General features: G+C 39.3%; 3 protein-coding genes across 8 annotated transcripts in view; 2 read left to right on the forward strand and 1 right to left on the reverse strand.

Annotated features, from left to right (window-relative positions):
- fam160a1 (family with sequence similarity 160 member A1) overlaps positions 1–1872 on the forward strand; it is a 31720-nt gene extending 29848 nt beyond the window's left edge. For both annotated transcript variants that reach the window (XM_023957694.1, XM_004066003.4), the window contains exon 14: positions 124–1872. In XM_023957694.1, the coding sequence (XP_023813462.1) occupies positions 124–320 (197 nt within the window). In that variant the 3' untranslated portion in view covers positions 321–1872. The remainder of the gene's footprint in view (positions 1–123) is intronic.
- gatb (glutamyl-tRNA amidotransferase subunit B) lies at positions 198–18979 on the reverse strand. Of its 5 annotated transcripts, XR_002290388.2 has the most exons (14): positions 18743–18979; positions 17271–17424; positions 17083–17196; positions 12445–12643; positions 12124–12246; positions 11934–12047; positions 8872–8956; positions 8339–8383; positions 7754–7946; positions 7460–7593; positions 2725–2803; positions 2518–2652; positions 2246–2437; positions 198–306 (listed from the first exon to the last, which is right to left on the reverse strand). XR_002290388.2 is itself a non-coding variant. In XM_020703871.2 (13 exons), exons 1-13 carry the CDS (start codon positions 18886–18888, stop codon positions 2312–2314), a joined length of 1647 nt encoding a protein of 548 aa, XP_020559530.2. In that variant the 5' UTR covers positions 18889–18979; the 3' UTR covers positions 2160–2311. The 5 variants fall into 5 exon arrangements, 4 of the variants coding, with proteins under 4 accessions (XP_020559530.2, XP_023813480.1, XP_020559542.2 ...); XM_020703871.2 differs by lacking the exon at positions 198–306 and having other exon boundaries at positions 2160–2437; XM_023957712.1 differs by lacking the exon at positions 198–306 and having other exon boundaries at positions 2160–2437; positions 18725–18744.
- Positions 18980–19003: 24 nt separating this feature from the next.
- On the forward strand, positions 19004–20076 carry dctpp1 (dCTP pyrophosphatase 1). The gene has a single exon (XM_004065937.4). It carries the CDS (start codon positions 19128–19130, stop codon positions 19623–19625), a length of 498 nt encoding a protein of 165 aa, XP_004065985.1. The 5' UTR covers positions 19004–19127; the 3' UTR covers positions 19626–20076.
- The last annotated feature ends 3836 nt before the right edge of the window (positions 20077–23912 follow it).

Genomic DNA, 23912 nt, shown 5'->3' on the forward strand with positions numbered 1-23912 from the left:
TTTTTTAATTTAGCCTTTTATGAATGTGTTCATCATTTTTTTTAACCCAACCAAAATATTCATAAATACTGAAATCCATAGCAAGACTTGCAGCAGTTCTATTCTTTTCTATTCTTCTATTAGATAAAAGCAGTAGCAGTGGCTCCAACCACCACGATGGAGGAAGGATCCTAAAGAATTCACCACCCGCTAAACCCAAAACCATCTCTGAGGAGCAGACGGAGGTCTTTGCAACCGTCCTCTTCACAGAGTTCCTCAAAGAGCTGGCAGCCATCGCACAGGAGCACTCCATCTTGTCTTGCATTCCTATGGAAGAGTAGATGGGACAAATCCTTTTTTAAATGGATACATTTCACGGCTCATCATCACACTTAGGTCAAGAGTTGAGCTGCCTGGGGGGGGAAGTAGCTGACATGTTTTGACCTGTTTGCTGCATTTCCTCCCTAAGGCGAGCTGCAGGTCAACTCACCAAAGACTGAGGATGCTTGTTAGTATAAAAAACAAAACAAAAAAAACAGATTTCAGCACTTTTAACCCTTCCTATGAACTGCTTTCCAACATTTGCCCTTCTTCTCCGGCATGCTGTTCAGTGGTTCTGTGTTCTTCTCAGGTGGCCTTTCAGAACTGCACATTCATGAAGGTACCTCAGGAGTCCTTAAACCCCATTTTTGATTCAAAATAATAGTTTTCCTACGTCTTTCTGGAGTTTGACATTAGTGGATCCTGAAAGACAAATCACAGCAGCAAAGATGATTAAAATACGCTGTATTTATCGCGCCTTTACCCTTTAAGATGTTTTGTAAAAATAAAATGTTGTGGTTGACATAGAACACTATGCAAATCAGACATACCTATAGGGTGTAAGTAGGGTTTAGCATATTTTGATATGGGGAAGGGGTATTTAAGCTTTTATATTTTTCAATTTATTGCATTTTTTTTTGTTTGCCTGGTTGTGGATATGCATAGATTCCCATATAAGTCTGGAATTGGAATTGTTGGGATAGTTGTGATTCTGTCTCGGTGTATCGGGCAACATGCTGTCAGTTGTCTTTATTTTTGTGTGATAATCTGCATGTTTAAATGAGATCATACAGGATATATATTTTTACATGGAAAGTTTAAAACTGGTTCACACTTTGTCAGACTTTTGTGGATAATATTTCTATGTAATGCTTTTAATATTTTTGTTTCCATAAGAGTTTTAATTTCCAAAGTAAATTAAGAAGGAAACAGGTTTTAGAGTGATGTTTTAAGAAAATCCCTTCACATTAAAAGCCTACACAAAGTAACAGTTCATAAATTATACAAAAAAAGAAAGAATCTATGCATCCTTCTGATTTTTTGTGTGTAAAAAAGAGATGATGATCCTGAATTTCTTAAAGTAGAACAAAACTTTTATCAGTTGTTTTTGCAGAGAATAATTCCTATGAAAGAAGGCTGGAAAAAAAAATCATTTCCTAATTTTGTAGCCTTGGGAGCTATACTGAAGATATGAGTGCTCTCTTTTTATGCATTAGTCTAATGATGGGATCGCTGCCAGCTTTTAAAATCTCACATCTATACTGGTCTTTCTTAATTTATGCTATGCAGACAATGAATTGAGCATCAGGATCTCTGTGGGCTTGAAACTGTACATTAATAAATGTCAAAAGCCATTTTTAGAAGTATGTTTTCCTCTCTGGTTAAAGAATGTTTCCTAGCACTTTATCAGCCTTTTCAAACCGCAGTGCCACAAGGACTAAGTGTCTTCGGAGAGAGGTTTGCTCAGACTGTGATTATCAGACTCCCAAAGATGAATTCTGTTTTCTGCTCAACGTGTCTGAGAAACAATCAAATGCCTCTTGAAAATAAAGAAAAATGAGCATAAGTGAATGAGTTACTGATTATTCTGTTTTTTATTTATCCTGTTACGTTTTCTGATTTGATGTAATGACGTTCTGCGTCTCAACCACTAGAGGGAGCTCTCTGTTCATGCTGCTGTGTCAGGGTGTGTGGGTCTGCAAAGTTCCTTTACGTGCATGTCCCACCACAATGACCACTCAAGTTAAAAAAACAGGAAATTGGAGCTTAATCCGGCCAGATTATTCAAACATATTTTTTCTGTGGGTTAGAGTCCAGGAGAGTCTTTAGCTGCCAAGTAAAAATAGCTAAATCCCATCTTCCGGTTATATTCAAATAAGAATTTATTTTCTTTCAAACAGATGAATCCGATAAACATTTAAGATGATAACAATCCTATATTTACAGTATTTGAATCAAAGTTGAAATAGTGGCTTGACTGGTTGGTTCTACAGGAGCTTCATGTCGGGCCTCATTGTGTCATCTGCTGCAGGATTTCCTTCACCAGAACTGGGTCAGCTCTTCCTTTAGTCTCTTTCTGGACCAGACCGATCAACTTGTTGAGGACTTTCTTGTTTCCGTTTCTGACGGCATGAACCTGCATTGAGTAAAAAAAAACGAAAACGTATAAACAGCAAAGACTATAAATCCCCAAACTTTTGAGTTTAAGGCACTGACCTCATCCGGATGTGAATCCACCACCTTCTGACAGATGCTGTGGAGCTGCGCAGAGTCGTGGACAAGCCCTAGCTCCTGCTCCTGGACGATCTGCCAGGCCGTTTTTCCTCCAGACCTCCACATCTCCTGAAACACCTGAGAAAGCAGGAACCCACAGGATCCATGAGGGAACTTAGAAATGGCAGAAAACATCTGCAGCAGACTCACCTGCTTAGCAGCCGAAGAGGAGATACGTCCCGTCTCCTGCAGCTTCAGCAGCTCAGCCAAATGCGCAGGAGAAATTGGGCTGAAATTAAATGAACGAGTTAATTTAAATACACTTTAACAGAAGAGAAAATAATAATAATAATGGATTAGATTTATCTGCGCTATTCCAGACGCTCAAAGCGCTTAGAATGTGTCCATTATTCATTCACTCCTCATTCACATTTGGGGATGGTTAGCTACTGTTGTAGCCACGGCTGCCCTGGGGCAGACTGACAGAGGCGTGGCTGCCAGTTCGCGCCTGCGGCCCCTCTGACCATCACCGGGATCATTCATACACATGCACACGCCAGTGGAGCCACACTGGAAGCAAGGAGGGTGAAGTGTCTTGCCCAAGGACACAATGACAGTTGGCTGGGGGGAGCGGGGATCGAACCGCCGACCCTTGGATCACTGGACAACCTGCTCAAGTATTGGGAGATTAAAGACGATTTGACTGGAATCTTTGAACCTTTCTGCCGTCTGCTTGTTTGTCCCCTTCAGTCACCAGGTAAAAAGAATTGATAAAACTCTCCCTTCTGATCAGGAGGAGCAGAAAGAAGCCACTTAGCTTCAGTTCTCCTGTGGTACGGCTCATGTGCACAAATAGAAACAAATTTACATTCAAGAGTTTTAGAGCAAAACATATATTTAAAAAAAAAACCTGTTGCTGTCAGTTTTAGGATCAGACTTTTTCCACACATCTGGAAGATCTACATTTTGAGAAACAAAAAAAATCAAGGCTTTTAGGGTTGTTTTTCTATCCAGATAGTTTGGAGAAAGCTAATTAATCTTTTTGCAGAAGGTTCCTACTTTGGGAGATGGTTGCATGCACAGATCCTATATTTTATTTAAATCTAGAGATTCTTAGGTGAGGTGAGGCAGCATCAAGATGCTTTTAGAAATGTGTTTGAGGCTGAAGGATCCTCCTTTGGACTGTAGAAATGCATTGAAGCTGGGATGGAAATAGAGAAAAACATTCATTCAATCTGTATTCAGAACTCTCTTTTTCTTTTTACGATCACTCACTCACTCACTCAGAGGTCTGGTGAGATGGTGTACTGGCCTGTCATCATTCTGTCATCATCAGTCACCGAGTCTTTTTCTTCCAGACAGCCACAGGAAACCTTCTCAAAGAGAGGAAACCTGAGCTTCTCTGAACTGGATAATCTCTTTTTTTTGCCGTGTGGGACTCTCACTTCCTCAGCTGTCTTCAAAAAATGCCTCCAAACTCTTATTTTCTTAAACCAACGGTGGTAAAATAACTGAGCTGGATTTACCAAACAGTAGAAAAAAGTAAAGCATCTACAAATTGAACAAGCAATCCTTCAATTTAAAATTATAAAAGTATTCAAAAGTCTACAAAATAAAAGTCTTTAAAATAACTAGAAATCTAAATAATCTAAAGATTTTAGGGGCCATTTAACAGAAAAATAACAATACAAGTTTTGTAATTTAAGGCAATTTAAGCAGAACAAGTAAAAACATTTAGAATACACAACATTTTCCTTTATTATACGAGACTAAAAAATCTGCCAATAGAAGTAGAACTAGTAGAATTAGTCTGTGTGATTTCTTAAAATAAGTTATCCCCCTTTAAGTCAAAATCTCAAAATTAGCTAGAAACACTTAAATTTAGGTGTAATATGCAGGTAATTGGTCTTAAAATCCACATGCTTTGTTCAAAAATAGTATTACATCTTTAAAGTCAGTATTTTAAACACCCCCCCCCCCACATATATCTTAAGTGCAACAACAGCCCAACTATCCTGTATTTCTAGACCATAATCCTCCTAAAGTAAGACTAAAATTATGCGTTAAGACATTTTTCTTACAAATAACATAAAAATGTACTTTCACTTTCAACTTTTGTCCGTTTCTTGAAATTATTCATAAAGCTTTAAATATGTAAATTAAAAAGAAACATTAAATATTGGATTTAATTCAAAATCAAATGACTAAACAAGATTTATTGTCTAACTAGAAAATTAGTTTTGTCTTTTAAGTGTTATAAAAGGATTAAATAGAAACTAGACACAAATATTTGGTGATATTTTATATTATACTACAGCTACTGTGTAACAAAGAGTGGCTTCATTCAATTCTTTTCCTTTAGGTTTAACTAAAATCCTGCGTTTCCAACAGTTGTTGCCTCTTCAACCGCGGCACATTGCGTATCTGATGTTTTACTCAAGCGTGAATGCTTTCCATCATTCTGGCTCTGCTAGACATTACATCCTCGGTGCTGATGAGCTTTTTTTTTTCCCCGAGTGATGATTACGGTGCTCCACAGCTAATCTCAGTAGGATGTCATACACTAACTTTCCTTTCAGATGCATAGACTATTAAACTGCAATTGAAGGAAAATTGCTCTAAATGAGACGGTGCAAAATGAGTCCAGCATTTAGCATCATGGAGCCTAACAATGGGGGACAAGGGCTTTCATCTTTTCTAGATAATAAAGAGTCTTTGTGTGCGCTTTTTAATTTTTTTTAAAGGTGGCAAAGGAAACCATAGCAACCTCTTTTTTAAGACATAACCAAAATGAAGAAAAAAACAAAACAACAACCTTAATTTAAGTTGAAGAGGAGCTTCCCTTAAATGGAGCAGGTTTCAGCCAGCGGGCTGAAACCTGCGGGGACAGATAAAAAGACTTTTGCCAAAAAATAATGATTCTCTGACTGTGATTATGCTTAATAGGCTTTTCTCTGTCAGCCTGTCAGACTGTTGCAGGGACTTTATCATTGGCAGAAAGATTAAGAGAAGATCTAATGATCCCATGTATTTCTATAGGAAAGTGTCTAGACTCTCTGTGTTGCATCAATCCTCAACTCTGACACCTGCAATTAACTACTAATAACGATTTTTTTATATATAAGGATAAAAATGGGATGCTGTTTCACGAGAAGCAGAAGAGATGAGGATAAGACCTACCCACACATGAGAATTCTGGCAGGCCAAATTTGGCCTGACAGCAGCATCATTTGGCAGATACAATGGTGCCTGCTGGGAAAAAGCTCTGCTATCTGACTTTCCCTGGCTGTGTCAAACTTCTGCTTCCTCCAAGTTTAGTGGGATCTAATGTTACAGTAATGTTTATGCTTATTAGGAGACGGGCTGATCTGTTTTTGTTTTTTTTTGCTGTAAAATTCTTTACGTGGTAATGCTTTGACTTCCAGATTGAAGCCTATTTGAAAGCAAAGCAGCTAGAGCTGGGATATATTCATCTAGTGACCACTAGAAGAAGGGCTGGTTAATGCTCTCACCTAACAGTGAGGTGGGTGGTTCTAATCCCAGCTGGGACTTTTCTACATGGAGTTTGCATGTTCTCCCCGTGCACGTGTGGAATTTCTCTGAGAACTCCGGCTTCCTCCCGCAGTCCTAAAACACGCTTCATGGGTCATTTGGTTGCACAAAATGGCCCCTAGGTGTTCAGGTGAGTATGTGTCCCTACAGAAAACTGGAGACTTGTTCAGGCTGTACCCCACCTTTGCCCAACAGTAACTGGGGTAGGCTCCAGCGACCCCGTGACCCCAAAAGGGATAAAGTGAGTTCTGAAAGTGGATGGATGGATGTAAACAAACAAACAAGCCACTCCCTCTTTACTCCAGTGTTGGAATGTTAAACATGCAGGTTTCAAATACATACTTTTCTGGGAGGGAGGGGTTTTAAATGTCCTTTTGATTGATTGATGGGTGACGTTTCCAGCTCCTGAACAGCATCACTGGGGTTTTTTTAAAAGCTGCCCTACTTTTTTAGCGTGCCTACTTTCCCTTTGGAAAAAAAAATATTAGAGCCAGTGAACAGCCACCCTACTGTGGAGGAGTTTTAGTCCACCACAAGCTCCACCTGGATGACTGATCTTCCCTCCCCTTCCTGAGGGAAGAAAGCTCATTTTTGCCACCTGCTTCTAGGATTTTCAGAAACTGTTATAACTCACTGCCAGTGGAAACCTCAAAGGGATTTATTCTTTAATTGAAACACATTTTTATGATCCCTCAAGCTCTGTTCACACTGCCCCTGGCAACGTGCGTTCAAGCAACCACTTTCAATGAAAAGTCCATGTAAAACCCAAATGTGTGTGTTTTGGGCTTCTGCATTCAAAACTCTCAGGTTCACGCATCACCAGACAAGTTTCTATGACCGTTTTTGGGCTTTACATACAAAACGCACAGCCATTGAACGCACACTGAGTGTAAATCAGGTTGAACTTTGAAGTCGGTACCAACACATGGATGGTGTCCTTTATTTTTTCTTACAGCAGTGCCAGTTGGAGATCGATCATTAAGGAAAAATGACTAATTGCAGATTGGACCGGGCTGGAATCACATGACATCACGTCTTTCAAATATTGGAATGGAGCTGTGAAGAAAAAAGCCTAGAGCAAGATTCACGAGATTTGCACCGCGTCAACATTTGGCACCAAGCCTCGTCCAGCTGTAGGTGGCAGACATGCGCTAGTATCTGTTAGTGAGAGTCTAGTATGAATCCCATAGGCTAAACGTTCAGAAGTGCGCTAAAAGTGCATTTTTGAATGCCCCTGGTGTGAATGTAGCATAACAGACACGCTGGCAGGTAATGATAAAAAGAAAGTGAATGTCAGTCTCTGCACTAAAGAGTCCGTTGCAGTGCTTTCTCAGTGACTTCCTAGAAATTCTTTTGACAATAATCAAGGTAACTTCGTCAGTGTGCTTCTCACCTCTGGCTCACACTCATGTCTCGCTGCTTAAGGTGACCTAACAACTCATTTGTCACCCAGCCAATCACCTTCCTGGGCTCCCTCTGGGTTGTTTTCATCAACGTCTCAAAGTACTCCATCAACCCATCCTCATTCTGAAACACAGCATGAAAAGGACTGGTGTAACTGGGATCACACACCAGATTTAGAATCCCCCAGCTGCTCAACTGAAATGCAAGAAAACTCCGTTCAAACTCGAAGATTTGATGCAAAAGCAAAGGTTTGGTCGGGTGTTTGAGCTGCAGAGAAACTCACCACCAGAGTGAAGCTGTGCTCTGGCAGGATGCCGTATGTCTGCACCAGCCTGTCTCTTTTGACACCAGGTAACTCTGGCAGCCTGTCTTTTATCTTCTGCACCACCACCGCCTGGCTGGGATCAATGCCGGTGGGCAGCGATGCGTTATCCTCGTACACAATCAGGGCGGGGAGGTTTGGCTCTGGCATGAACCTGCAGACAAGCAGGGGAGGTGCTCCATCAACAATGCAGACAGGCTCAGAGAGCGCCAAGCTGCCTTTGCCAGACATGCTGACGGGGTTTAAAGACATCGGACTTGACACGTTTCACGTCTTTTGTTAATCCTTTAAGTAAGTCAACCTTCACCCATTATGACCCAATGTTTTTAACCACATCTACAAACACATTCAACGCTTTAAAGGAAAATAAAGTTCAAAAACGTAAAGCCTTCTGGCTTGAAATGAGAGTTTTAGCTTTTTGTCGTTAAAAAATGGTAACACATGTAAGGTCATAATGGCTTAAGTCTACCAGGATTCTTTTCAAACATGGAATTTGTGAATCTTTAAGCATCTTGGGACAAAAAAAAGGTTCACACTTGCTTTTACCTGTAATCCTGAAGGCCCTCTTTCTCCCTCATTGGAACCGTTTCCCTTAAACAAAACAAGGAATGAGACAGATATTTTTTTATAAGGCTAAACACGTATAACACCACAAAAATTAGTTAATTTAAAAAAAGGATTTATCAAGCACAGAAAACAAAGATTTTAAAAATTAAACTGCCCCCCCCCATCTGGGCTGCAGTCAATTTCACAGAAAATAGGAAGAAAGAGCCAATCAGAGAGAAGGTTCCACATGTGTTCCCCGGGCGCACACTGCCTCATGGGAACCAACCGCAGAGCTGCAAAGACGAGCGAGCCTCAGCTGTGTGGCGGCGGGCTCATTCTACCAGCTCATAAGCCTCGAGTTCACAGATAAAGGAGACTGGCGGCAGCATCCAAATGGCTCTATTCATCATCATTAGAATGATGGTTTGTCCACAGCAGAGCTTCAGACTAATGAAGCAGGCAGAGATCCCAGTCAAAGGGGGCTGCAGCGGCTAAACCCAGGCTTTGTAGCAGAGCCTTTCTCCTCCGCTTACCCTGATTTGGAATCATACGCCCGTGTCTCGTTCTGCACCGCCCGCCCGCTCTGCACGGCATCAATCTGTCTCTGGATCTCATAGTCTGGTGAATGAAAGGCGGAACACAAACACACACAACGTTTGATCTCGGTGTTAAACTCCAAACACCTGCTGTCACACGCGGGCCAGTCCTGTTTCCAACTGCAGCCAGATTGGATAAACGGTTATTTTTTCTTGTGAATTCCAAATCCCACCCTGCAGCTGAGAGAATGAGACAACTTTCCTCATAAATAATTGGAGTTCAGTCAGCTCAATTACAGCTTCCACAGAACTTGTGTTTGCTTTTCTGTGAGCAGCTGGAAACAGTCAGACAATAATAATGACAAGCAGATCTGTCAGCGCCTGAAGTTTCTCCCAGCACTTGGACAGTTCCTTCCATTTTGCTATTCTAAAGTAGTAAAGTTGAAGTAATCCATGAAAATACAAATCAATGTTGGTGGAGAAAACAGAGTATTACAGCACAGTAAAAAGATTCAGGTAAAATTCATAAAACTTTTTGATGAGAGCATCTGCGAACCAGAAAATGCTGTTACCTGGAGGCAAGTGGGTTTTCCAGGAAGATAAAGTGACAATTGACCAAATACATAACATTTAACGCAGTTTCACAGAGACAGGTTTAAACGTTGAATAGTTTTGGCTTTGTTTATCCATGTCTGCTACATTAAATTGTTGCCTAGTCAAAGCTTTACATGCATGTAAATAGAATAACAGACCCCATATGTGTGGTTGTTTTTGGGGGATTGCCCAAAAATTTGAGCATTCTAAAAAAAGATAGAAAAACCCTTAAAGAGGCGCTCCAATGAAAATCACATTCCTGGTGTTTTTACGCGTTTTTCTCCCCGCTCTGCTCTATTCTGATGCATCCACTTACAGACAAATAGATCCACCTACGTCTTCATTTTCCTCGTCTGAACTGGTGTCTGGCTCAAAACTGTACGGCTAGAGAGCTTTGTAAAGACGACGAGAAAAACTGTTCACGCGACGGGAGCGTCAGGTCTCTAAACACACTTTTGGACAAACGTCCAGCAGCGACTTTGACGCGGGTGAAAACAAAAGTGGACGCAAATTTGATCCAGAAATCCTCAATTTCAGACTTTACTTTCACTTTTGAAAAATTGAGGTTGAGTTTAAATATAAGTAACAACAAAATCAAAGAAACAGGAATAAGGTGAAGTGGCCCACAGACACATCTAAAACTGAAACAATTTGAAAATACATGAAACATTTTTGTTAAAGTTACATTTTTGATTTAGACAAAAAAAAAAGTGAAACTTCAGTGTTTTCACATTTTTGTGTAGTTACAATCAATCTTATAATCAGAAATATAATGTTTACTTAAAATGTATCAAGCATGCTGTGATTAAATATTTGTTCCAAAATTGCTCTTGCACAAACATAAAAAATGTTGAAAAATTAATTACCGTTTAGAAAGAATGTCATTTTATTTGGTTTTTGTGAGGTCACATGAAATTGCATTTTAATAAACTGGAGGGAATAAAACTACCTGGACGAGTTTTTAATTAATTTAGTTGAAAATATTTATTGAAAACTATCACAACTTTTAGGAAAAACAGCTGCAACTTCAATTGTATTACAATTACATGTACTGCCGTCTTTAGTTATTACAATTGTTACAAAAATTGCTTGTGAGATAGTAGAGGGACTGTAAATCAATACAGACGATAGAGTTTCTCTTTTTTTAATTTTTGGTTGCTGGTGTCCCTCTGAGTTTTTGTCAAGGAAAAAGTGTACATTGGCTCAAAAAAGATTGAAAAACTGTGTTTTTAATTAGCTACTACTGCTCTGCAGAAACTATCCAAGAGGACGACACTGTTTTTTATTCATTTTGGCTAAAATAGGCATAATCATAATGAAAAGACCACTGAGGACGCTTTGAAAAATTGATCAAAAGATGATCGGGGGTGGGTCTTTAAGAACAGATCTTCCCACAGATTCTCTAATTTTCCTTATGGATTTATACACTAAAGATTCTCTCACCAAAGATCAAAGTTATGTTTTGCACGTTCAATTGTTGGTCGCCATAGCTGAATTTAACCTTTTTCCAAGAAGATAGTCAAAAGTGTTTCCTCTTTTGGATTGGTCTCTGAATGTATGCTGTTCTATTGCCACCATTCTGTAACTTTGTCCAGGTTTTTTCTCTTTTTTGTGTACTTGCATGGATGAGCCAAATCTCAACACATGTGCCTGACAGTTTAAAAAAAACAACAACAGAAAAGTAACAAATAACTGAATGAATTGAAATGTATTTTTAAAAAAGGTTTTTAGGAAAATATCTGTCTTTAAAAGGTCGGCTGAAGCCATTGCAAACGATGAAAAGCAGCTGGAATATTCATGCACGGTAAAAAATTATTTTGTTTTTCGAGAAAATGCTGCTCCCCACAACAGTAATGTTTCCCCCACTGTATTTATTTCACTTCTAACACTGCAATAAAAAAAGGCTACAAGATATTAAGGAAAAGAAAAATAATAGTTTTAACTCGGGTGATGAGACCAAACAGTCTTTTCTTCCCGTTATAAAACCAACACTGCAGCTCTAACAAAGACAGCAGTACATGTTGATGCTCTCAAAGCAAAAGCAACCATGGCAACGGGATGATGTGGAACTGAAGGATACCAGCAAACTGGATGATTTTTATTTTCCAAACTGGTTTTTAGATTTTAGGGAAAAAAAGTGTGGAGGATACAAGTGGATGTTTTCTACTCATTTTGTGTTGTGCTTGTTAATTTTTTTCTTTTGCTTTTATTCTTCATCCTCTGCAGGAGGGTTTTAATAAATTAAAAGGCTTTCATTCATTTATTTTTTACTCAAAACTGATTATATTAAAAAAAAAATCATCTACACTTTTTGCGATACAACTGAAATTTAATAGACTTGCAATGTAACATAGCAACAAGCTGCATTTGCAGATAAGGTTATCTAAGATGTAGCTGTGCCAGCATTAACACAACCATTAATGAATCTCTGAGTGGAGGTTTTAAAATCTCTATGACCATCTTACCAATCGCTCTGGCCAGATATCGGATGCTGTTGATGTTCTTCACCTCGGTCCTGATGCCCAGAGGCTCTCCTGGTCTGTGGACGGACACGTTGGCGTCCACTCTCAGCTGGCCCTCTGAGAAGGAGGAAAAAATGTTAAATGTAGTTGTAAAATGTAAAAAAAAAAAGAAGAAATGGAGGGCTTTCCATACCCGACATGTTGCCTTGACAGGTGCCCAGAGCCTGCAGGATGAGCTGAAGCTCCCTGATGGCTGCAGCGGCCTCCTCTCCGCTCTTCATCTCTGGCTCCATTACCAGTTCCATTAGACCCACACCTGAGGCGTGTGAAAGACAGCTGTGGCTCACATCTGCAAGGTGCCTGCTCCCCTTGCCGCTCACTGACAAATCTACAGCCTGCTTTTGTTGTTACCAGTAATGACCCAAAACGGCTGCGCTAATTAACGCTCGGGTCACGAGATGTGTCCAGAAGCAGAGACGATCAAAGCTGTCAAAAGCAGGTGACCGTCTCTAACCTGCTCTGTTGAGATCTATGAGGGTCTGGCTCCGGTCGTCGTCGTGCAGACTCTTGCCACTGTCCTGCTCCAGCTGGATCTGTTTGATCTGCACACTTTTTCTGATCATCTGGCTTCTCTTCTTTTCTCCGAAGTAGCTGTAAGTCAGCACGCCATCTACCGCGATTGGTTTTCGCTGCTGGGTGATCTGGTAACCGGCCTGAAATGACAAACGGCAGCAGACCATCAAAGCGTGTTTGATGCAACTGTTAGCCTAGAACTGACCTAGAGTCTGTGATCAGCTGGTCCACACACACACACACCCACACACACACACACACACACACACACACACACACACACACACAGGTTTTGTGTTTAAATCCATTAAGTTTTTGTGTGGATTAATTTAAGTTGGTTTTTTCAGGTGATGGCATAAAGATTTTGTGCATAAACTGCAGTCTGTCTCCATCTCGGATCAATGCCAAGGGGGAGTCAGGCAGCACCACTTGTTGGCTGACTGGCTGCGCTCAAATTAGGATGCTGAGGAAGAGCTCGCTCAGTGACACTGCTCACAAAAGCTCTAAAAAATTAATATTTCATTTGCTCCACTGTTTCTAAGAGATCCTGCAGCCACTAGTGTAAATTTGTTCATGTTTCTATGGCAACAACATCACAAGAACTAAACATTAATCATACTCCTGCTGAAGTGAGCCAGGATGAGGGGGAAGAGTTGCCGTTAGTCACCAGCTTTTGTGTACAATGCGCCTGACGGATACAATACATCACCTCGCCGCTTTTTTCTTTTCCCCTGAGCTGCTTCTCCGGCTCCTGAATCCTAGCCTTGCATCTCTAGGATTTTTGCAACTCATCAGAAATCCATTTTCTTAGTAGTTTTCATGTTGTGTCTCAACATAAGTATGCAACACAGCTCAGCAGGAAGCATCAGCACGAGCAAGGGATGTGTGCATTTCCTGCATTTTAAATCAGCTGTAACAATAGGCTCTTTTTAAAAATTAAATCAAGTCCACAGGAGCTAGCCTGATCACCCACTGTACATACAACAGACCTTCACTACCCCACTCACCTCCAAAGACCTAAACATCCACAAGACTCAGTTGGTCATCTCTAACAAAACCACCCCAGTGATCATCCAGACATTTCATTCCTCTCCTTAGACTCACCTCAAAGCCTCACAGGACGCTGGATTTGTCTGTTCATTCCCAAACGCCGTTTATCAAGGAAACTGCGATCATTGAGATTACTGCGGGACCGCTAAGGCGTGCCATTAAAGGGCAGTTCCAACTCTATATTTCAGTTTAAAGAGAGAACCCCCGCAGAACAAATCATTGTTTGAAGTAAACAGAAGCATCTTAAGGGTTCTTTCCCCCACAATGCATCCCTCCATCCATCCCTCCCACTCTCCCTCCCTCCCTCCATCTTTTGAATCCCTTTTGGGGCCATAAGGTTGCTGGAGCCTATCTCATCTACTGTTGGGTGAAGGTGGGAGCCTGGACAGGTCGCCAGTCTGTCGCAGCGCCACACAACTACACATACTCACACACACACTTAAGGACAATTGACCCAAGATGCTTGTTTTTGAACTGTGGGGAACTGTGAGGAAGAAAACCCATGCATGCACGAGGAGAGCATGCAAACACAAAAAGGACCCAGCTGGGATTTGAACCAGGGCCTTCTCACTGTAAGGTGAGAATGCTAACCGCTACACCACCCACAGCGCAATCAGGCTACTACATAATGTGGTTTAATAAAGTATATTTTCTCTTTGTCCTGATCCTGGTTCAGAGTAAAAGATACAGACTTGTCACACCCAGAAATGGCAAAATATTTAATAACTTGCATAATAAAGCCACTCTTGAACTTAATCTCTGTTTTTTGGCAGCTGGTGCGGTTATCATCCCATTCATTTCCGGTTCGACCTTGTTCAGGTGCACAGAGATACACAGTGCTCCTGCAGGAGATTCAGAATCACTAACGACTGTGATGTGCATGTTTTCAGACTGTGGGAGGAAGAAAAAAAAAAGCAAATCTCTGGGTGAACAAGTGAACTCCGTGCACAATAACCCGGATTTCAGTGGGAACCTTTCCTGCTGGGAGGCGACAGAGATAACAGCCATATTGCTGCGGTTCCTTGATGAGACTGCTGGGAGCTGAAGAATATTGAAGACGGCGGCAGCAGGGACCGCTCTCGGTTGCAAAAACGCGTCAAAAACAAAACAAACGCATGGCAGGCGGGGGCCACTTTGCCTGGAAATATCAAGCAAGGCAGCAGAGTTTGGAACAGCGTTTGCAGCAGACGCTAATATTTAAGCACAGATTTAGGCAGGCTCGACTCAATGTGGAGATTCAATGGGAATAAATTGAATGTAGTTGGGCGTTATCGCTCTGCTGCCTGAGCCAACTGTGAGAGTGAAAGCAGAGGAGGAAAACTTCTGCAAACACAAGAAGAAGCAAACAATCATCTCTGGCTTTCTGGAGGGGATTTGGACTAACTTCTAAAAAATTAATTGCTTTTTATTATGGAAAGTAGAAAATAAATGCACTCGCTTCTTTTAATATAAGCTGTTATAACTACAAAGAAGGAAAACTCATTTGCAATGTAAATCTAATCATCAGCCACAACTATTTTGGTCAAATTATGTAAAAAAAAAAAAAAAAAGCTAAAATAACATTATTTAGAATTACCCTCTTTAGTCTGTAGCCCAAAGCTACTCATTATAATCATTATTTTAAATCAAATAAGGGGCTTTAAAATGATCCCAAAAAAATGTCTATACTTTTTCAACAAAAGAAATCCCTGCAGAGCTGCCGTGACATTTAGCCTGCTCCTTTAATATCAGCACTAAAATCACCTGAAGGGTATTGAGATCCAGTCGTGCAGAAACTCCATTCAGAAGGGCTAATTAGGCATCACTCTGAAAAAAACAAACAAAACCACTAAAGGTTTTTAGGGGGTTGTCTTCCCTTTTACTACAAATATTCCACTTCCACACCAAGATCTCTGATAAAAATGGTGTTTATATTTTTCTCATGATGGAGAATACATATTAAGAAATTTAAGCTTAAATTGCATTTTTTAGTATTTCTTTACTCAAACTGTTGTGAATCGGAAGCAAACAAAAAAATAAATAAATAAAAGCAGTTGGATACAGCTTGTGTTTGTGACGTAGAAAAAATGCTGGGCGGGCCACGAGCTCCCTGCTCCGCTCCATTCCGATGCCTTATTTGTAGACAAAAGGGGGAGGGGGAGGGGATGGGGTTGGTTCCGCCCACAACTCAAAGGCAAATTTTTTAATGAACTTCAGAAAATATGTCCAAAAAAACGACACAGGTTGTCGAGTTGGACTAAAAACTTCATAATCATAATTAAAAGACCACTGGGAACGCTTTGAAACAGATCAAAAGATGATCAGAGAGAGACTTTAAACATTATTTTTAATGTCAAATTTCACTTGTGTAGTTTCAAGCTGATGTGGTTGCTTCACTAAAAGAGGATTGCAAACAGTAAAGCAGTCATATCACCGATATTACTATACAAATTACAGATATTACAATAGTATTACTATACATATTACTATAGTAATATCTGTGATATATATGATATTTAAAGGCAATCTGCCAAAACCTCTGTCCAAACAATGTTTTTTCATGTCACTTAGAAACTGAAGGTAAAAGATATTAAAAAATTTTTTTTAATATTTGGATTTAATGTGATTGTTTTCCAATATTGTGTCTTTCTAATTTATAAAGATATATACTTTTATGTAGAAACTCTTTAAGGCTAAAAACTACTTATATTTGTCACCAAAAGAAAGAGGATCAACATTCACCCTCTACTTATGCAAACAAGTCAGAAAAATGTTTCATCATATTTTCTACTTTTGGTTCACAGAAGCCTTTAGTTGGACAAAAAAAAAACGAGTGGCAGCAAATAAACAATGAGCCCTGCCACAACGATGTACGCATGCACATTATTGCTTTGAAGAAAAAGTGAGATTGTGGAAATACATGCTTGTTTATTGAAAATCTTTCTAAATGTATTGATATTTTTTCCATTTCTATAAACTCTTCATCTAAAAGCACAGCTTGCATTTCCAATTTACTTAAGCAAAAGGACAATTTCTTTATAGAAAAATCAAATTTTCTAATGCTTTTTCTCAGCAACTTTTTTAATCTGATTTTGTCTAATCCTGAGTTTTAAACCAAGTTCTTCATAACTGAACCCTTTACCTGATTATGTTACACTTTAGATCGTCATTTTACCTCCCAGGAGACTGTGGAAATGGAAATGCAGCTTGAATGAAGCCTCCTGGTTTTTTTATAAAGAGTTTTGCCAAATTAAAAAAAGAAAATTCCATTCTGTCATTTATAACAGGAACCAACAGTCACACAAACATCTGCAAGTAAATTTTTGTTGAGCCGCTGTGAGATTTGATCCATTACAGATTCAAAACTAAAAAAAAGTGACCTGCACATAAAGCAGATTTAGAATTTTATAGAATTGTCACTGTGAGATAAACCATATAAAAGTAAAAGCATCATAAAGTCAACACAGGTGGTGTCTCCACCCAGCAAACTGCCACCTGCTGAATCAAAAGGATGCTGTCCATCAGAGGACTGAGAGGGGGGGACACTCACCGGAAGGTCAGCATAGAAGTAGTGTTTCCTGTCAAAATACGACTTCTTATTTATGGTGCAGTTGAGAGCCAATCCGGTCATCACTGCAGCTTCAACACATCGCCTGTTCAGCATCTGGAGACGCAGAAATGCATCAATTTAGAAAAAAACCCCAGTAAGCCTGAGTTTTGTACTGGAGAATCACTCACAGGTAATGTGCCGGGTAAAGACGCATCAAAAAATGAAACCAGGGAGTTGGGAGGAGCTGAGAAGCGAACTGGAGAACCAGAGAACAGCTTGGTGTTGGAGTTAATCTGGGCGTGAACTTCCAGGCCGACCACTCCAACCAGCTGCTGGGAGGCACTGGAAGCAAAGAAGCCAGAACCATGAGACGGGGTTCTGAGGAGAAGGCTGTGCAGCTGGAAAACTTTAGAAAGCAACTTCTGTCAGACTGACAAAGAAAAATGTATTATTTCATTTATAAAGTCTAAAAACCACAGTTGTTTTCCTGAACTCAGTTATAAAAACACAAATGTGTGTTTATGCAAGTAAAACCTGAAGAAGTGAACAGAAGATTATTGGTTTGTGTGGAAACAGTTAACAATACAGAAATAACACTGCAGAATCGAACAAAAATATCAGCTCATTTTCAAAGTACTGACTTGGAGTCTGATGAATTTTTGTGCTGACATTAACATTAAAGCAAATGTTTCTGAGAGCAAATAAAAAGTTTAAAAACTTGACATTTTTTTTCTCTTTTGGTAAATTCTGTGAAGCAGAAAGATGACGAGTCATGATTATATTTTTACAGCACACAATCATCAGAGTTCATCAATAGGGTAGGAAATTAACAATTTCCATTTAGACATTCATTTGGAATTTGGAAAAAAGCATTAAAAATGTTTTTTTAATGAATGAAACTAAAACTAAACTAAAAGACCGAAGCGATAAATAATGCTGAACATCTCATGGGCTCTTGAAATAGTGTCAGCAGGAAAAAGGGGTAGAAATGTGTGCAAAAAGGCATTAATGATGGAGAATTTAAAAAATATATATATATTTATTTCAATTGAGTGTTGTCTTTTCCTTTTTAAAATTTTTTATAATAACTTCCAGAAATAAATTCACAAGTAACTAGTTATGATAGGACTTATTTTTGTTTGAAACTTGCCTAAAATGTTGTACAGTAGAAGTACAATGTTTACCATGTCAACAGAAATAAAACTAGGAAAATAAGACACATTTGTCCGTGCTTGAATAAAGTCTTTTAGCTTGTGATTCAAACAAACAGCAGTCTAAAAACCTTAAAAACTAACAGGTAACTTGTTTTTCCATTGAATTTTAAACATTTTGAAGACAAGTGAATAATAAGGAACTGAATGGCAGATCCTCATCCTGACACAACATATTTTTACACAAACATTTCTAGTTTAGTTTAATTTTGAAAAAAAGTGGGTTTATAGTTAGCAGTGCCTTTTAAATGGTCCGTAGAAACTACAACAACGGTCAACGACATTTACAGTAAAAGCCAAAATAATAGCATACCGACATTGTTTAGCTCCTATGCGGTGTCTAAATACAAGAGCACCTGAACGCAGCAGGGGTTATGTGCGCTGTGTTCAGGTTCACATCTCCTGAAACAGTTAGAAAATAAATACTTAACGTTAATGTCCGGCTTTACCTCTTTGTTCTCGGTTCAGGTTGTTTATCATAGTGTGGTCTTGAAGTACTGATTTTTCGGAATAAACACAAAGCTTTCGGATACCGTGTTGATATTTGTTTTATGTTAAGAAATATTTCATTTGCTGTTACACGAGAAGCAGCCATGTTTGCAGTGAAGTGTTAAAGGATGATGGAATTTGTAGTTCCATTAATTAGTCCGTGATATCTGCTTCAACGCCGCTGTTCGTCTAAGCAACTACAAGGTCCAGTTTCCGAAGGATTTCGACTTCCTGTTTTACTCGACGTCATTTCCGTTTTCTTAGCTGGCGGGACTTCTCCACATGTTGAAAGAGGGGCTGTGTCGGGTTAGAGATCTATAAGTTGTGTGAGAAAAATACAAGAAGATGATGGCAGCAAACGAAAAAGTGGAATCTCTGTTTCTAAATGGCGGTTGTGAAGAATCTGATCATGGCGCCGCCTCATCTCACTCGACAGCGCACAACTCGAAAACAGAGCAGCCGCAGAGGTTCACCTTCAGTCCAGAGCCCACCATGGAAGACATTCGGAGGATGCAGGCAGAGTTCACGGACGAGCGTGACTGGAACCAGTTCCACCAGCCCCGGAACCTGCTTCTCGCCATGGTGGGAGAGGTGGGGGAGGTATCGGAGCTATTTCAGTGGCGCGGGGAGGTGGCCGAGGGCCTGCCGGGCTGGACAGAGTCTGAGCGGGAGCAGCTGGCTCACGAGCTCAGTGACGTCATGATCTACCTGGTGGAGCTCGCCGAGAAGTGTCGCGTGGATCTCCCGCAAGCGGTGCTGCGCAAAATGGCCCTCAACAAACTCAAATATCCCGCAAGTAAAGTCCACGGGTCGGCCAAAAAGTACACGGAGTACAAGGACTGAGCTGGTTGGTGGAGGCCAGAGACTGTTGCTGCTAAACCTTTTTTTGTTCTCCGTCACAGTGATATTTCTTTCAATGCTGACGCCTTTTGTCTACTCAGTTTTACATCTGAGGTCAACCTAAAAAAAAGACCAACGGGATTTTATTTTGAAAATTATCTGTTTTTATTAGGAATTATTTTTCTTACAGAGTTGGTTATTTTTTATGTATTTGGAAGAGCCCATTTTCCCTTGAACATCTAACGTCTAAGGCTCTTTATAATGCAGAAGTGACAGTGGGGAGAAAAAATGGGGTGCCAAATCCGTTGTACTTGTCTTGTGAAAAGCACAGAACAACAATGAAAAGGCTTTTACCTTTTGTTTATTCCCCTAATTATCATTTTGAATTCCATGTCTTTTCTGTTCAAGTGTTACACAAAACTGCCTGAAGTAAAAAAGAATGGTTGAAGTTTGACTTGTGTGTTTCATTCTTTCAGTTATTTGATGGCAGGAGCAAAAAAATTCAAGCTCTCACAGAAATCTGATCTGAACTGAGATTACATTAAAAACTCCTTTAGTTTAGTTGTACTCTTAATTTTTGGGGAAACTTTAAATGGACTCTGTAACATGTGACACATTCACTTATCAACATACTAGTTAAAATAATTAGCCAAGATCAAATTACTTAAATACAGTACTAGTCTTGAATGTATTTGTTTGGTGAGAAGGGCCACAGAGAAATTGGTTTCCCCAAATCTGTTATTCTAACAAGACAAACCCCTCTAATATGAAACAATCATTTTCCTGTTTACTTGCATATCTATAATTTGAGAAAAAATTAAATGTTTCTATGCTTCTTAAAACGTGCTAAATGAAATACAGCTATGTGTGAACAGATGTTGAAGTAATGCTATAGTAAGAAAACATTTTTTTGAACTTTTCAGAGCACAAAGAGCCATGAGCCTGATGAAAGCAGTCAAAAGAGGAGACATTCTTTTTATTTATTATTTGTAGGTGATGCATGAACAAACTGCCTTCAAATTGAACAGGGTTATTTAGGTCAGAGGTCTGCAACCTTAAACACAAAGAAAAAAAAATCAATTTGGGCCAGATTCTTACTAACCAAAAACCTGGAAGGGCCACAAAGTCTAATTTCACTGCTTAGAAAAATACCCTGTGCCTGTCTCCTGCCCGGATAAAGTCCAGGGTTGTATCAAGAAGGGCATCTGGCATAAAAATGTCTGCCATACCACCTTCATAACTCAGTGGAGGCTGACTCGCTGTGGTGACCCCTCTGTGGACTCCATGTGCCTAAAGGTGAACAACAATATTTATGTTTTAGTGATCATTTAGAAATGTATCTCTTGAATATTTATAATCATCAAGTTTGTTATATGCAACTATTTCATTTTTTTTTTACTTTTGAAAGCAGTTTATACAAGTTCCTTTTGAAATACAACAAAAATACAACCCATGTCAAAGAAGAACCTCCTGTAGCAGATTCACTTGAAATAAAAATGTAAGAAACTTATTCTGATAATAACTAGCTGTGACAGTAGATTAAATTGTTTACCATGATTTTGATGTGTGGATTATGGAAGAGTGGTAAAACACACCAATCCATCCTAATGTAGTGTAATTTCAACAGTGATGGAAGAACAAACAAACATGAAATCTGAACATTAAAAACAAAAACTTAATTAAAAGTAAAGCAGCATGCCGCATTGTATGGCTTGCAAGTGCTATCCGCCCTGCACTCACACCCCACTCTCTTTCCATCCCTGCCCTCCCCCACCCCAAAGCACACCCTTTCTGTGAGCCCTTATTGGCTAAGCAGTGGCTTCATGCCACTTGTTACAACATGGACCAAAAAGGAGATGTGTGATGTAGGCCCTGTAAGGCTTAAACTAAAAAAACAAAACAAAACAGTGGCCTGTTGTTGGATAAGTTGCAGTTTCTGTGTGTAATATTTGGGTGACATCTGGCCTTGATAGGGTTTGCTTTAGGCCCACATCCGGCTACAGGAGCAGGCCACCTAAGTGCCGTCATGTGGGCCCAGTATGGGCCAGAACTGGAATATTCACTGGTCTTTTTTTGGCCCAGTTACGGTTGTGGGTAAGATGTGGCTGACATCTGGCCTTGCTGTGGTGTGCATTAGTCCCAGATTTAGCAGTCAAATGTTGGGTCAAATATGTGCAAGAACAAAAACAAATGGTGACCCTTTGATGGGCTACTTGTGATCTCTGTGGGTAATATTTGAACAGAATTTTTAGCAACATTTTTTTGTTTCCCACGCCCAATTTCCTAATACAGTTATATCATATGTTATTATCGTTTTGTTCAGCTTGAGCCAGGGAATCATGTTTTGGATTTTCATGACATTCCGATAAAAAAGAGTTTGCTAAGATCACAACAGTTGTGAACTCGCCACACGCATGCTGTTCGAAATCTACAAATTCTAATTCCAACATTTTTTCCACAGTAGTTTCTGAATGATGCTCAAGAAGTTAGGAGACAATCAATGAAAATCACCAGGACGAGTTTTCATTTATAGCTAAAGATTTTTTTTTAAGTTCCAGATGGCGGCCTCTTCCCCAGGTCAAAGGTCAAGACGTAACCCTTGTGCTATCCTAGGCACTTTAACATTAGGAGTTGGGTCATCTAGACCCACTAGACAGTGCTCTGAACAATTTTTCTTCAATCATTTGTGATCTTCACTGGTGTCCATGGATTACATGAAATCTTTTCACCTTTATCCACCTTTGTCATGGTAGGGAGAACACGTCAAAGTTAGGGTGGGGTCATCTAAGATAGCGCAAGGGTTAAGCTGGCGGCATGTGTAAGAAATTTTGTGAAGATTAAACAAACTAGTTTCCTTTTCCTATATTGGGGGAATATGAGTGTGATAGCTCTACACCAAAATGTCCTAATAGGCAAAAGTTCATGTCAAACATGACGGTAGACTGTTGGGCATGAACCTCTGTTGCTATATAGGTACTAAATATTGCTGAACAAGCTGGAGTAAAGAATACTTTTAGTTCAGATCATGCCACACTTTCATTTTTACATAGTTCTGATTACAGAGCTGTAGATTTGCTGTAAGTCCTCCCCTGTACATCCCAAACGTTTCCAAGGTCCTCATTCTTTTCTCAAAAAGTCCATTTTTATTGTTTTCTATCAACTCTCACCACATGTGATGTCCTGAATTGACAGAAGAGCCTTTGCTAAAAAATTAAACCTACTGCTTTTTATGAAAACGAACAAGCTGAGGGATTACTTTTCCCAGCACCTCACCCGTGAACTCTGTGTAGCCTGTGTATTATCAGAAAATAAATAGCTTTATTAATAACAGGGCCAACTGCATAGTGTTAGTTATGATAATTCGAACATTTCCACAATATTTCTTATTTTGAAGACATCTAGATAAAAATATTGTCCCTTACAAACGGGAGCCTGTCAAATTTTCAATCACTATTCTTTTCTTTGTGCGCCCATCTTTCTGGAAAAAAACTGAAGTCATTTGAGATCAGCCTTAAAAATAAAATAGACTGGAGTAAAAAAATTAGGAATTGCAGTTCCTTCAGGTTTCTTTGGACAACAGGTTAGTAAACTTTGTTTTTTACAGCATTTTTCACTAGTTTAGAAATCACAAAGTTCACAACAGTAGAGTAGAAATAGATAGTTCAAAGCATTGAAATTTGAAACGGAAGATTTAATAAATCAATAAAAGGAAACCCAATATAAAGTAGACAATCTTACAGAAGTTGGACAAAACCAGACTCAAACAGATAAAAATAAATCAACTAAATACTTGCCTTAATAAAAAAAGCAATCCTTGACTTTCGAAGGTCTTGACTGAATCAATCAGGCAGAAGGACAAAATAGAAGGAGCTGCTTCCATGTTTGTAGAATTGCTTTTTATTTTAGTTTATTTTAAAATAATGTAATGATGTCTCCTTCATTGTCCTTGGATTTAAAAGAAAAAACATTTGTTCCCATCAGAGGATGATTGGATGATTCATAACCATAGTTGTCTCAAGAGACTCTTTGTGACTGATATATGAAATATTGTCTTTAACATGATCACATGTGTTTCATGACATATTATATAACTTCCTGATGTTCACAAATAGGCAGTACTATACTGTATATTTTCAAATATAAAAATTTTTACAGGATTTTTGCTTTAAAGAAAAAAGTCTTACATTCATAATTTGAAGCAACAAATGATCAGCTTTTTATCAAACTTTTTTGGCAAGTGTTAAAGCCAATAAATGCCTTTTCATTGCACTCTGTTTTAAAAAAAAGTTA

The sequence above is a fragment of the Oryzias latipes genome, chromosome 1 (assembly GCF_002234675.1).
Source record: "Oryzias latipes chromosome 1, ASM223467v1".
Taxonomy (NCBI): domain Eukaryota; kingdom Metazoa; phylum Chordata; class Actinopteri; order Beloniformes; family Adrianichthyidae; genus Oryzias; species Oryzias latipes.

Bases quoted from the DNA above. Each gene is read 5' to 3' on its own strand.
- dctpp1 (XM_004065937.4), top strand. From the start codon at position 19,128: ATGATGGCAGCAAACGAAAAAGTGGAATCTCTGTTTCTAAATGGCGGT.
- gatb (XM_020703871.2), bottom strand. From the start codon at position 18,888: ATGGCTGCTTCTCGTGTAACAGCAAATGAAATATTTCTTAACATAAAA. The intron at 8,384-8,871 runs GTAAGCGGAGGA...GTTTTGTTTAAG, and splicing joins GCGTATGATTCCAAATCAGG to GGAAACGGTTCCAATGAGGG. The intron at 2,438-2,517 runs GTCAGTGCCTTA...TACTCAATGCAG, and splicing joins TGGATTCACATCCGGATGAG to GTTCATGCCGTCAGAAACGG.